This window comes from Canis lupus, chromosome 15 (assembly GCF_011100685.1).
Source record: "Canis lupus familiaris isolate Mischka breed German Shepherd chromosome 15, alternate assembly UU_Cfam_GSD_1.0, whole genome shotgun sequence".
In the NCBI taxonomy this organism is placed as follows: Eukaryota; Metazoa; Chordata; class Mammalia; order Carnivora; family Canidae; genus Canis; species Canis lupus.
Genome location: NC_049236.1, coordinates 48,607,779 through 48,622,580, shown reverse-complemented (window position 1 = coordinate 48,622,580; position 14,802 = coordinate 48,607,779). Strand labels below are relative to the sequence as shown.

General features: G+C 41.9%; 1 protein-coding gene across 8 annotated transcripts in view; it reads right to left on the bottom strand.

The window, feature by feature from the left end:
- The window catches only part of DCLK2 (doublecortin like kinase 2), a 246,910-nt gene that overhangs the window by 105,994 nt on the left and 126,114 nt on the right, over positions 1-14,802 (bottom strand). For all 8 annotated transcript variants that reach the window (XM_038558994.1, XM_038558996.1, XM_038558995.1 and 5 more), the window contains exons 10-14: positions 13,003-13,122; positions 12,615-12,761; positions 6,210-6,343; positions 5,741-5,818; positions 170-266 (exon numbers count right to left, since the gene is read on the bottom strand). In XM_038558994.1, the coding sequence (XP_038414922.1) occupies positions 170-266; positions 5,741-5,818; positions 6,210-6,343; positions 12,615-12,761; positions 13,003-13,122 (576 nt within the window). The remainder of the gene's footprint in view (positions 1-169; positions 267-5,740; positions 5,819-6,209; positions 6,344-12,614; positions 12,762-13,002; positions 13,123-14,802) is intronic.

The following is a 14,802-nucleotide window of genomic DNA, read 5'->3' as shown; positions in this document are numbered from 1 at the left end:
TTTGCTTCAGAGTTTCAGAGTCTATACCGTGGAACGAACTTAAAGAAGAAACCCACATTAAAGTCCGGAGAGCTGGAGCTCGCTACCAAGAGCCGCGACAGCCCCACCCGACCGAGGGGGGCCCCTCGAGAGAAAGCAGCAAACCCGCGGGAAAACCCCAGATGGGTACCTTTGCTGAGTCCGTGATGTTATCCCAGTAGGGGGCTGGAAACTCCAGCTTCCCAGCCAAGATCTGGTCGAAGAGATCTTCCTGGAGATTGTTCTCACTAAGTCAGTGACAAAGAAATGGAAGGAAAGGCAAGTCACTGTGCAGGTTTTCAACAAAATACTCACGGGAAGAACGGTGAGGAGTCCAGTCTCTTCGGCCTGGGCGTTTCCTATCTGAATCGCACTTGTTATGACACTTTCTTTCCTTCTAGACCATGAGCTAAAGAGCATTTCCATAGGCCTGGGTGTCAGGCAGAGAGAGGACACAAGACTCAAGAAGTGCGTGTAGCGGGCACAGTTTCAGCTGGGGAAGACGAAACGATTCTGGAGATGGATGGTGGTGATGGTTTCACGATACTGCGAATGTGCTTAATGCCACTAAACCTGCACATTTCAAAATGGTTAAAATGGCAGATTTTATGTATATATTTTGCCAAATAAAAAAAGGACTCAAGAAAAAAGTGGAATTCACAAATAATGCCAATTCTCATTTCAGGAAAAAACCACCTTAGCATCTGCCGTCACTTAATCTCTCATGGCAATCAGAGTGGAAAGGCAGCAAATCTGAGTCCGAGCTCCTTGCTCTTGTTCTTTCTCCTTTTCCAATACAACAGCCAAGATCACCGAAACAGCCAAGATACGAAAAAGTTATAAGGAGTCCAGAACCTGAATACAATATTCACGACATGATTAGCTCCCCATTGGAAACTGACTTTTGTTTAAGCTCAATTTGAAAAAAAAAAAAAAAAAAAAAAAAAGAGCCCATCCAAGACCGGCATCTGGAATTGCACATGTTGAGGTGGGCGTCCGTCCTCAGGCTATGCCTAACTGTGCTACCCTCAGACGTGCTCTTGCACACACGGCTGATGCCTAATGAATAAATGAGGACTTGCCTTTTGATGGAAGGAGCATGGAAATGTACAAACACTGCTGGGAAAAATTCAGGAAGCTGGAGGTTCCCCAACATCCCAGAAAACAGCCACAGCCCCAGAGCTACCCCACAGACACACGCCTGGTGGGTGCATCAGTGGCCCTAATGAAAAACAAAGTCATTAGCTTTTTAGGCCATTATAAAGCCTTCCTGGAAAACTCAGGATGGGCTGTTCGAGTCAAGATTAAAATCCTGCCGTCTCAGCTGGCAAGTGTGCCTCATCTCTCTTGGGGCTTCCCAACAGGGTGCCTATTGCTCAGCATGCTCACCCGGGGCCCCACCCGGCCTCTGGACAAAGCCCAGCCCTGCTAACCGCCTCTCAGGGTAAGCAACTGTGGTGACTGTAGAAATCAGTCATGTAGGGCAGTGCCTACAGACTAATTCCGGGGCTGTAAGTTGACGTGACAACTCCATTCCTGTTCAGTGAAAATGAGTATAGGCAAACCTCATTTTATCTCTGCTTCACTTTATCGCACTTTTCAGATATTGTGGGTTTTGTTTTGTTTTGTTTTGTTTTTTACAAAGTGAGGGTTTGTGGCAACCCTGCATTGGGCAAGTCTATCCGTACCACTTTCCAACAGTATTTGCTCACTTTCTGTCTCTGTGTCAAATCTGGTGATTCACCAAATGCTTCAAACTGTTTCATCATTATTCTGTTAGTTATGGTGATCTGTGATCACGGACTACAACTTGCTAAAGCTCAAATGATGGCTAGCAGTTTTTAGCAATAAAGTATTTTATTTTTTTAACTTTTTATTTATTTATCCATGAGAGACACAGAGGGAGGCAGAGACACACTCAGAGGGAGAAGCAGGCTCCTATGCGGGGAGCCCAATGTGGGACTCGAACCTGGGACCCTGGAATCACGACCTGAGCTGAAGGCAGATTCTGCTCAACTACTGAGCCACCCAGGCGCCCCTATTATTATTATTTTTAAGGAGGCTCCATACCCAGCATGGGGCTTGAACTACCAACCCCAAGATCAAGAGCTGCAATCTCTACCTCCTGAGCTAGCCAGGCACCCCTATTTTTTTTAACAAAGCATTTTTAAATTAAAGTACGTACATTGTTTTTTTTTAGACATAATGCTACTGCACACTTAACACACCACAGTACAGTGTAAACAAACTTTCTATGCACTGGGAAACCAGAAAATTCAGTGGACTCGCTTTACTGTGGCATCCGCTTTAAGGCAGGGGTCTGGGACGGCACTCCCGCACCTCCGAGGCATGCCTGCAGAGCCCGGGAGCTCTGTGGATCGCCGTGACATGTCACCAAGCCCCAGTGAATCAACATCTGCCAGTTCATGAAGTCTGGGCTGAGAGGCACAGTGAGCAGCAAAAGTCAGGCCAGACAACCTGGCAAGGCAAATGATCCCCACTGCTTTCCTGGAAAGTGCTTTTTCTAGGAGGGTGCACAAACTATTTCTTTCTATGTGTCTAAATGTTTTCTTTTTCACTGTTATTTCCCTACTGACTGAACTCAGCTCAGCTCTCCTTCAAAATGAGTGGAGGAGGCACGTAAGAACACACTGAGATTTCACAGACATCTTTAGAAGACTGGAGGGCCCCAGGAGACAACGTTAGAAAAAGATGTTTAAAATCACCCATTTCCAGAACCGTTCCTTTCAGCCATGCCTCTGTATTACTCATTACTTTTATTTTCTGGAATATTAAACAGCTTATATTTTGCTAATATATGTGGCTTTTGTTTTGCTAATAAACAGCTAAAAAGTTGGAAGTGGATCTGCAGCAAGTCATTTGGGTTCTTGGCAAAATATTCTGAGTCAACAAACAACAAGCCTCAGGAATTGGAAGGCGCCTTTTAGGATCCATGCTGAGAAATGCAAGCTCTTTGAGAGTTTCAGGCCACCCGTCACTAGAAGAGCAGAAAGATAATCTATCCTTCTAAATAGTCACATAGTAAAAGCAACTCTGATTAAATCTATACTGGACTTATGAACACATTTATATTCTACAGTCTGGCTGAGATGCATCAGGGTGCTTTTAAATCCTAAAACAATATATAGCCCATGGATCAAAGTGCAGCAAGCTGAAAAATGTACGTTAAGAAAAACTTTGAAAACAACAGGCATTTGCGTGCACACCCTTTTCAATGCCAAGTTGTTAAAGGTCTGATGTGGTAACTTGAAATGTTGTACACTATCTCACAAATGATGTTCAAACATTTCATTTACGGGGGTAATGAGTGTATGCTTCAGAAAAACAAAATTATCAGTACAGTCATGCAAATATCACTTTATGGCAGTGGCCCCAAGAACAGACTTGCTTAGACGATAACTAACCTTGTGGTTGTAGGACCATAACTTGAATATTAAGTCAGCAGCTTTCATAATGCAGCTTCACTGCTTCTGATTAGCCAGACTTACCTCCAGTTCCCACAAAAAAGCTGCTGTCCACTGAGCAACAAGTCATACATGCTGTTCAATCTCAGTCTCACTTTTGTCAAAAAGTAAAACGCAAAATCAAATTAAAAATAAATAAATAAATAACCCGCAGACTGCACTGGCATGTGGGAACACTAGAGGGAGTTGTGAGCACACATTCCTCTAAACTGATCCCTGAACCCTTTTCCATCCGATCTCAACTTGGGTTAACCAAGGAGAGGACTCTGCTAAATCTGGTCCAGTGATTCCGTGCCATCAAAACACACTACCCCCTGCATGTGACTTGTTCCCCAAACAAGTCATCACTAAAAACACCCAAAACACAATGTGATGGTAAAATGGCCACAAATTATCCCACTCCATGAATATACCTAGTTAATCTCTCACATGTACTATAGGCTCAGCTATTTGACTTGGTTTGGACAGTGGGACATCAGCCAATAAGTGTGAGCAAGCAGAGACTTGGAAAGTGGGTTGAGCAAGGGAACTTGCCCTCTCTCTGGCTGCTTTTGGGGATCCTGTATCCACCATCATGTGAAACGAGGCTAACCCACTGAATGCTGAAAGGCACTTGAACAAATCCCATCCATTTTCCTTGCTGACACTGAGCCAACTACCAGGCATGTGAGTGATGCCACACTGAACCAACAAGTCCCAATCAGCCAGCTCAGATCAGAAGAACTGCCCAGTGGGCCCACAGAATTGATTGACAGGTCTCCCCTCTAGAGTAGTTTATGATTCAGTACTTACTTACTGGTAAGTACAGTAATCCTACAGTCTGTGTAATCCACCCAAGCAATGGCCCTGATGGAAGACCATGCTGTTGCTGGCCAGGCAGAAAGAGCTTCCCAACTGCGGAAACCCAACCTGTGCTGTAAGAACAAGGTCCCACTCAAACACTCTAGCTTTCCTTTAACCTTGGTGATTTCCAGCCAAATGAGCTCCTGACTTATGTGACTCAGATGAGCATGCCTCCAGGCTCAGTTTTTTCTTCTTGATCAATATTCTAGTGATGGATATCTTTACACCATAGGCCCGTAGAGACGACTGACATCTCTGTATCTCTCTAGTGATATCAGTAAAAAGAAAACTGTTCAGCTCAATTGAAAACTGATCATTTAAAAAAGATACACCTGTCAATTTTTTCTGTATGTTTGAAAGCTTTATAATAAAATGTTGGGGGAGGAGCAGAGAATTAAACCTATTGGACTTACTGACCTCATAACTACACCATAAGTATGGCATCAGAGAATGTGCTTTCTTTACCATTTGATTCCTGACACTATTCTAAGTGCCTGGCATACAGGAGCTACTCAACAGTAGTTGTAAAATTAACACACACACACAGGACTAAAATGAGGAGAGAGCTCAAGAAAACTCAGAAGAAAATCATACTTGCATCATTAGGTGAACTTCTACTTCCAAGTCATGCTTTTTCTCCAAAGAGGGAGATGAAACAGACCAAAAGAGGTGCTGTAGCCAAAGCCCCGTACTCCCTTCATGTACACAGTGCTGGGTACTGGGTGTGTTCTGTGTCCTACATCACACACCCCGACACCTGTGTGTGGCCACCTCTGCTCCCCTCAGGTGAGATATGGAGTTACCAAGAGGAGGTCTATTTGTTCCCAGACCTATTTATGCTGAAAGTATTTATAATTCTACTTCATTAAATATTATGTGAACAGATGAAATTAATTGTAAAAGAAAAAGTTCAGGGTTTCAGAGTCTGTGAGAACTATGTTGAATGCTTTGGAAAGTGAGTTATTAAAAAAAAAAAAAAACCTGCTGTCAGATTAAGTAGGAGAAATGACTATTGAGAACTGGAAAAAGGTTTGTTTACCAGAAGGATCAGATTGCTTCACAAGGATCTTTAAATCTTACCACCCTTAAAAAAGCCTGAGAATGGAAATTGCGGACACTGGATGATGGGTGTGCTTTACAGAAAAATAAGCATAAGAAACTCAAGAGGACCATACACCAAGCAGAGGCCTTGGCCTCACACCCAAAGTGTGGTCATGAATATCCATTAATAGGTTGTAAACTGAGATAAAAAGTGAAAGGTATGTTTATATAATTTTTAACTGACATTTTTATTAACCAGTTTCTGGTCCTGATTGCCAGGACAAGAATGTCTGCTTCCTGATCAAAGGGAGAGACTTCACAATTCAAATATTGTTACTCAAAGAGCCACTGACCTTCGGAATGGTGGGAATCCACAGAGAAGTATGTATGTGATCACGCCTGCTGCCCAAATGTCCACCTTCAAGCCATAGCTGGGAACACAAAGTGGGTGGAGGGAAAAAATAAAGATATTACTCCCAGAGACCCTCCATGTTACTGGAATACTTGCCTTTGTTATAAAAAAAGGACTTCTCAGTGTCAAAGCACTCATCTCACATGGAAGAATTAGCTGCCCTTTGGACAGAGGCATCTATTCTTCTCCCAACCTAACCACAATCTTGGGAAGTACTGCCCTATTTCCAAGACTGGCCTTGGGACAAAAGTCCAAGCCTATGGCTCCTGGACATAGAAGTGCAAAGTCACGGTACAGGTAATACTCCCCCCACCTTCCCCTACCTTCCTGGGAGGCACATGAATACAGAGCAGCTGGAGCAGCAAAACATACCTTTTTCAACTATTAACCAAAGCCACCAGGAGTCTTACCCAGTTTCAGCAATTATTTCTGGAGCCACGTAGGTTGGCGTGCCACAGACTGTATATAAAGGGCCTTCCACCACTGTGGCCAGCCCAAAGTCTCCCAGTTTCAAGGACTTGGTTCCATCGGGGTATTCACACACCTGGAACAGAAACCAGCCAAGAATCAGCAGTAGTTTCTTTTCTCAACGATTTCAAAAGGGCTCTTGGAACGAAGTAATAAAGACATAGATACATGTATCAATCAGCTAAAAAAAAAAAAAAAAAAACTCCCCCTGTGATAGTAACACCATGATTTATTTTTGATGCTTTAAAGCTCTAAATCATTTCTTTAGAAATTTGCATGATTGTGTGAAACGTGAATGACCGTATCTTTCATCTTTGTAAAACACTCCTTATCTGGGAGTATAATGAATCCGTGTGCATGCTGACACAAGAGTCAGGGATGGAGGTAGCTGCTTTCCCAGCATGGCTTGAAAGGCTTCCAAACCTGGGAGCGGGAAACTGACCTTTGGTGCACGCTCACCGTGTGTGAGGTACTTGAGAGACTCGAAATGGTGTTTCTTAAGTGTCCACTAAAACACTCGCATGTTTCATTTAGAACATAAGATCAGGACGTGTTCTTTGGGCAGTCAATGCTGAATATAAATATTTTATAAGGGAAAACATTGGAGGTTTAGAAAGAAAATAAACTTTAGGGTCAGGCAGCCTGAACCTGAAAAACCAACACTCCTCTCGTTTTTTGGTTGCATGACCTCCAAGAGTCACTCCCTGAGCGTGTTTCATCTGTGAAGTGAAATGAGACTAGTCCCTAACCTATGGGCTGGTGTGAAGACTTGAATCAGGGTTCAGTGAATGCTCCTTTTTTCCTAGAAGGACTGGCTGGTAAGATCAAATCATTATTGTATAGGAAACGGTTTCACAATGCTGGTGAAGATGTGAATGCTTTTTGCTTACAGGGGAAGCAATCTTCCTAGAAAACATTTCAGCAACATGTAAATTTCTTAAAAATTATTTATAACCTTTGATCTAGTAAATCTACTTCTAAGAACTAATCCTAAGGGAACAGAGATGAACCCAAAGGTTACACACAAGGCCACCAATCTCAGAATTTATCTATGTTTTTAAAAACTTGAAGGACAGTGACTTCATAAATCATGGTACATTCCTATAATAAAATACTAGCCAGTTACTAATAAGCACATTTCAAATAACTATTAATCTTATGGAAAACAGTCACTATATTACACAAAAAAAGAATATTCTAAATTATATATTCAGTATAATGCACCAAAATATTCAGTTTCTTTCTAGTTGATAGTACTAAAGATTACTTTAGCTTTCTTCTTTATACTTCTCACCAGTTTCCCAAATCTTTACAATGAACATGCATTGGTTCTATAATCAGGAAAAATTAATTTTATATATAAGCAAATTTTCCTATCGGATAAAAGCCTGAAAGTTACATTTTAAATAGATGGTTTTTAGATTTCACTGCGTTAATTTTAACATGCCTATTTATCTCTTGGATTTCCATTTTGAAAATGGTGGATTTCAGAGAATAATTGCAGAGATCTAACCTGTACTTATGTAATGTCTTTCTCTACTTTTACATTTTAGTTCTACTTAATTTGCTTTTCCTCATATTTTCACTATGAACTGAACCAGATCCTCATCCAAACCACTCCTTACTAAAGAATGAACAATTTAGAAAATTATGTTTTTTCAAGATAAGCATGTTAATAATATCTTCCATTAGTCTGATACTTAATGAGGGGGAGTGATTTATACAGACATCATGGAAAAGCATCAGCACCTCAGGGCTCCCCACCCCCGCCCCGTGATACCCAATCTGTAGAGGCATTTACAAAGTAATGTCACTGAAATAACTTCCGTACCTGTGATGTCCTCATCAGTTTAAGAAGAATGTTTTTCACCTTAGTATCTTAGTAACTGCTTCCACAGTTATGTACTAAGTATGCATCCCCAGCACACATCTTTATGACTTTCAAGTTTCATGGGAGTAATGGTGAGGCTGTTGAGTTCCTCACAGATATTTATCATTCTGAGTCAGCCACAACTCAGCAGAGGCATATTCAAAGCTACTAATGATTTAGCCTAAAGCAAGAGAAACCAGGTTCTCAGTCATGCCAAGGTCTTAGGACGACTTTCCATCCATTATGTTGAATGTAAACATTAACGAGAACAATCCGATATAGAGAATTACAGTTAGAATTTATGATGCATTTACTGAAATCCAGACTTCAGAAATTCCCTAAGTAATTGCAGTGATAAGAACAGTCTAAGCAACATAATTTTAAATGTCTGTATCATAAAGGCAAAAAAAAAAGTTTTATTAATGTCATTATTATTTTGTTTTTACAACTTTAAAATACACTCATTAGGTACGTTTTATTGAAAAATAGTGTTTACTTTAGACATGCAATTTACAGATGCCTAGGGGTATTTGAGGGTTGTTGTCAGATACTCAGAAGTCCCCGAAGCCCCATTCCTCATATCCCCTATAAGGAATTCAGAGTCAGATGCAGGAGCATAAATAGAAAGGTACTGGACAGTTCATAATCACTGAATTATGTCTGGGCAAGTGGCACTCCTTGGCTAAACATCAAAAGAGAAGTGTCCTAAGGAGCAGACAAGCCTGAAATAATATTTTATCTGATTCATCTCTTCCCAACACTAGACACAGAGGCAAATATGTGAAAGATAATATGAGTATATTTCAAATCTTAGCTGGAGATTCTCTTCAAAGCAGGAATATGTATAAATCTACACATTTGTGACACTGCTTTAAGAGACTGACAGAGATATACACACATATGGCATTGCTTTAAGAGACTAATTTTAAGAAAGGGCTGAACAAATGCACAGGGACTCCAAGGGCCTTCTGTTCTGGCAAAGTTTGCTGCATTCTCTCCCCGGTTACTGACCTCCTCACAGAACTTTAGAGATTCCAATATTTTCTCCACACATTATCTCACTGGACCTCAGAATTCCCACCCCCACCACCACCCCCAGCCCAGTGAGTAGGAAAATAACTGTTGCCTGTATTACAGATGAAGAAACTGAGGCACAGAGACTCAGGTTACTAGAAGCTACCAAGTAGGGGTGCCAACCAACACCTTTACCGTCCCGCAGCACCATCCCACAACTGGTTCCAGGTCTGGGAGCCAGAGGAGGCCTGGCAGACGCGGCCTGCTGCCTGCACCAACACACAGATGCTGAGCGAATCCCAGCGATCACGACTGTGAGAACTCCAGCCCTGCGGTGTTCAAATGCCCCACCACACGCTGAGAGATGCTCTGTCAAAAGTTGCACTCAGAATGCAAAAGTTAAAAATGTGAGGAATGCAGATCCCACATACGAAGTGAACGCTGCATGTTCTCTAAATAAAATGTCAACATAATGATTTAGAAGGGCTTCAAATATGAGAAACCAACCCTCTTCTCTCCCCAGTCCCCAGAACTCCTGGAAAAGCAGAATTTATCACTGGTCTCTCATAGTTAAGTCTGACAGGGCACCACCAGGCTGTAACTCACAGCATTAATGGCCACCCCTGTGCTCCCTGACACGGTGACCCATACATCTCTGCTGGCAGGGTTTTAAATTATGACACTGCTCCCAGAGAAGGGGATGCAAATCAGATGTCTGAATGCTCTGGTGTTTAAAAATGGAATTTGTTTTTAGAGTAGGAAGAGGCTGACTGTCACTCTGTGTATTTACCTTTAGTGCCTCAACATCACCCTCATCGTCAGGCAATGCCAATCGGCTGACCAAATGTAGAATCTGCAGAGTGGTCTAGTTAAGTTTTCAATGGCAGGCACATATTTTACTTAGATATGTGCAGCTAAGGGCTTGCAAAGCCTGACCTTTTTATATCACACATTAGCCTCATCTAGACATCTTCTTTATCATCTTCTTCCTTTTCCTCCCCTTTGGGTAGCACAGTGGGGCCGCTATAGGTCTTGAAGAGGGGTGAAGATGCATCTAGGGCAGGTTAGGCTGGACGAGGGAGTTTTATCTAACTTCCTGGTCACATTCTGAGACACGTCATGTTGGAAACTCCAATCCCCATCACAGGACCTTCCTTCAATGTGTGACAAGAGAAAAGGACGCAGTAACAGGCTCTGAGATGTTACACACATTGTGAGTGGAAAAGAGGAGAAAGAGGAGGAGAGAGTGGAATCCATGAGCTGGGAAACGGACACTCCCTGGCTTATAGGCAAGTTCGCTAATGCCTCCGTCACCTTACCTTCCTCACAGGGCCTCCAATAATCAGAGCTGCAATACAGGCTGACTCCACAGTAACCTACTATCCTTAGGGACCTGTGGCTCTGTATTCCTAGAAAATGTCAATAAAAACAGCCACCAGGGTGAGGTGGCCATGGGCAGCAGGAAGAAACAAAGGAGGCATTCTCTTTAATACCATGGCATTTGCGTCTGGCCACAGCCAGATAAAGCCCTGTTACGTTTGCTTGGGAAGCCCCTGGCCAACTTCAGTTCAGGAGCCCGGGCCTGATAGACACGGTGAGAAGACTGTTTTGAGGAGAGAACATCATATCCTCACTTCTATGCTGAGGCCCAGTTTACAGTTCTGTCTCCATTCCTCCTTTGAGTTCATAAAACCCAGTCCATGATACATCTTGTTTTTACAGAGAAAGGGTATTTATTTTCCCAATAGGAAAATCTAGACAGGAAATATAATTCCTCAAGGCAGAAGACAGTAAGAAAAAAAAGAAAAAACCTCACATACTTTTAAATGGATACTCAGAAATCATCAAATGGTATTGCCAGAAGTAGAAAATGGACACTCTGAATTAGCAGAAAGTCCCCAGGATGGCCTAAAAGCCTAAACATCAACACATATGCCTTTCAACAATTATTTGTAGAGTACGAGACAAACTGTAAAGATTTGTGTTCAAGGGACACCTGGGTGGCTCAGTGGTTGAGCATCTGCCTTTGGCTTAGGTTGTGATATCGAGGTCCTGGGATTGAGTCCCACATCAGGCTCCCCACAGGGAGCCTGCTTGTCCCCTTGCCTATGTCTCTCCCTCTTTCTCTGTGTCTCTCATGAATAAATAAACAAAATCTTAAAAAAAAAAATGACTTGTGTTCAAGTATTGGCTGCTGCCTGAGTGCCTGTCAATGCTCTGTCACCAACCACTTACTCCACATCCACCATGTACTTCCTTGGCCCTAGTCCAGGGCACTGGTGATATGGAAATAATTGAGACACAAACCTTGCCCCTCATGGTGCTTATCTAGAGAAGGAGTCACCCAAGTATGTGATAAACTCACCACAGTAGGTCATGTACAGCAGCAACTAGGGGTGGCCGAGACTAACTCTGTCCAGGTAGATAGGAGTGATGTCAAAGAAGACATGTCTTTTGCTCAGTGTCTTAGAAGATAAACATTTGCCACATTGCTGGGAGAGAGGGCATTGCAAATGTAGACCAGTATGGAAATGAGCAATGATATGCAATGGTGCTGACAAAGTTAAGTCTTAGCTAACGACTGGGGATGGAAAAATCTGAGTTTGGATTATTAGGATAGAGAATACTCATAGAACCCCACCTCCTATGCGGTAAATGATGACAGTACTCAGTCCTGAAAGGTAGAAATAGGAAAAAAAAATGGTCTTGTGTATGTTCTGGGGGATGTGTGCTTGTCAAAGCCCCTAATCAGCTTCTCTGAAATTCCTCTACCATGTAGACACAAAGATTGGCCCAATTAGGAAGCTGTGTTTATTAAGGCCACCATGGAGGTGTGCTAAATATGGCACGAAGGTAAGTGCCACTGTGGACGATGGGTGGGGAAGGGTTAGACAGAGGGGAGGCTAGAAAGGCAAACTGGGACCAGATTATGAAGCCCTCTGAATGCCACAGACTTCCTTCTGTAGAACAATGGAACGCATGAGACTTTTCAGCAAGAAAAATTAGCTGAGTCTCAGCTTCTATACCTGCAAAGCTGAGATAAATGAACTAGATTATTCCCAAAGTTCTGTCCTGCACATAAACAAACCATCGTGTTCTATTTCTGTCTCCTATAAGCTCCTAGTTCTATCTCTAATTTATTTTTTCAGAATAAAACTTCAGAGGTTTTGCCTCAATTTTCCTTCTTACCTTTTTTTAGTACCATCAACCAAAATGTAAACAGAAACGTGTTTCCTAATGTCTGATAAACAATAAATGCAGAAATGCATATCAATTCAAGAAATCCATTACCAATTTATGGTCATTGAATTGAGTCATGGTGATTCTCTAAGTTTAAATTCTCTCAGTCCCTTTTTGCAGGATTGGTACAGACTCTAAAGTGGTATTGTTTGCATGTGATCATGTCATTTTTAATGACAATTTATGCAAATTAATTGGAACAAAAAAAGCAGAGATGACATACCAAGAGGTTCTCTGGCTTGATGTCTCTGTGCACAATGCTGAGGCCATGAAGATACCTGAGAGCGTTAGCCAGGTTGAACACCATCGCACTGCCGTCCCTCTCAGTGTACTTGGTTGAAGAGGTAATTGCGTCAAAAAGATCTCCACCCTGATGGACACATAAAAGAACACAACAAAATGTCAACGGTTACAATCCTATGAAAGTAACAAAGAAGGTTCATCAGCCTAGAGTAGATGAAAAAAAAATGATACAAGTGCCATGAACAATTATTATAAATAATGGAAGTTTCAAGGTAGCAAAACATTTCTTCAATTAGGTCCTCCAACAATATGATACGTCTTGGGATTTGGCACCAATGAAATCTCTTGAAATCTCTGCATCCTCTTACTTTGACCAATTCCATCACCAGAAAGAGCTCAGTAGCTGTTTCCATCTCCTCAACCAGCATGATGATATTTGGATGTTTCACCCTGCGCAGGATTGACACTTCATTCTCAATCAGGTGCTCCTGTCAAAGGAAGGGTTTAGAGAGGTGGGTCAGAAACCACAGAACCCTCTGCTCTAACTCTATATTCTGGAAGATGCCCTACTGTAGATTGGACGCCGAGGAAAGCATCTCCCTTGGCGCAAAGACAAAACCAAGCCCCGGCAGAGTTTGTTTCCATAGGGACAGGACAAGTCAGCGTGACACATCATTATCACTAAAAAAAAGAACTGATATCCTTGAAAGGGCTCAGTGGTCTGCCCTGGCACAGAAAACATACTGCTTCTTGTCTCTTCATTACCTCCAACACCCTACGAGGTCATGACACTGTGAAAGCTTCAGCAAATGGCACTGTACTTTGTGATTCAGCTGGAACCACCTTTCTCTCTCTCTCCCTCTCTCTCTCTCTCTCTCTCATTCTCTCTTTCTTTCTTTCTTTTAAGAAAGGGAGAGAAAGAATGTTAAGCAGGCTCCACGCCCAGTGCAGAACCCAACACAGGGCTCGATCTCATGAACCCAAGATCTTTACCTGAGCTACGGTCAAGAATTGGATGTTTAACTGACTGAGCCACCCAGGTGCTCCTGGAACCACTTTTTAATTTGAGTATACACTCAAATTCAAGATCAAGTATACAAGGAAACCTGCATGTGTACGGAATACAACTTGAGCATTAATTTTTTTTTTTTTGTCTTTAAACCATTACTAATACGAGTTTGAATTTCATGTTGAGCTTATGAGGGAAAAAAAAAGTTCTTCCTCTGTGGCTGGGTATGGAAGCATTCACCAGAAGGATGTTCCTTACCATCTCGTATTTCAGAAATCAGGAAACATAGAGTACCACAGGGACTACTGTTCTCATTTTAACTCTAACCACTTCCCTGAAAATACTACCTGATTATCAATCCTGGTGAGTCATGCAGCTGGGATCAGCACTGTAGCAAAATGTTTACCCACAGCATTAAGGAATTCTTCTCAATACACCAACCATGAATCATGAACAACTACCGCTCTATTTTTATTATGAGACATGAAAATATTTCAATAATTCACATTTGTTGATCGTCATTAGCTATAACAATGAATTATTTTGAATTTAGGGTATGCGCTGTAAAATTAACTAATTGCCCTCTGACATATTCTGGGTTTTCAAATACAACTTTTACATAAAACTTACCATATAAAAGATATCGCTTGCTACCTAAATATACCCATGTACACATGTGTGTGTTTGTGTGTGTGTGTGTTCCCCTCCTATTGTCCCTTTTGCCTTTGCTATCATGAATCTCAGCACTAAACTTAGTGTTCCACTGCAGGAGCAAGAGAATTACCCTTAGGTCAAGATATCATTTAGGTTCTTCACTGGTCTTCATGCATCCATGTGTGTATGTCTTTTTACTCTAAGTTACCTCAAATAGTCTGACAATACATGAAGTATACACTATAACGAATGAATAGCACTCACAGAAAATCTATGCAAGGTCTGCACATGTGGGCCATAAAATCAGAGATGAATGCACTGTGCTTGTCCAAGTGGTCACTCAGTGTTGGCAAATGACAGTGCAAATGCTAAACAGAAGTAGGAAAGGAAGAACCAACATTTACTAGGAATCTAGTCACTAGGTCAGTCTCTTTGCAAAGAAAGTACTGTGTAATGTCTTAATACTTTATCCTTAGGATCATCTTTTGAGGGAAAATGCAACACC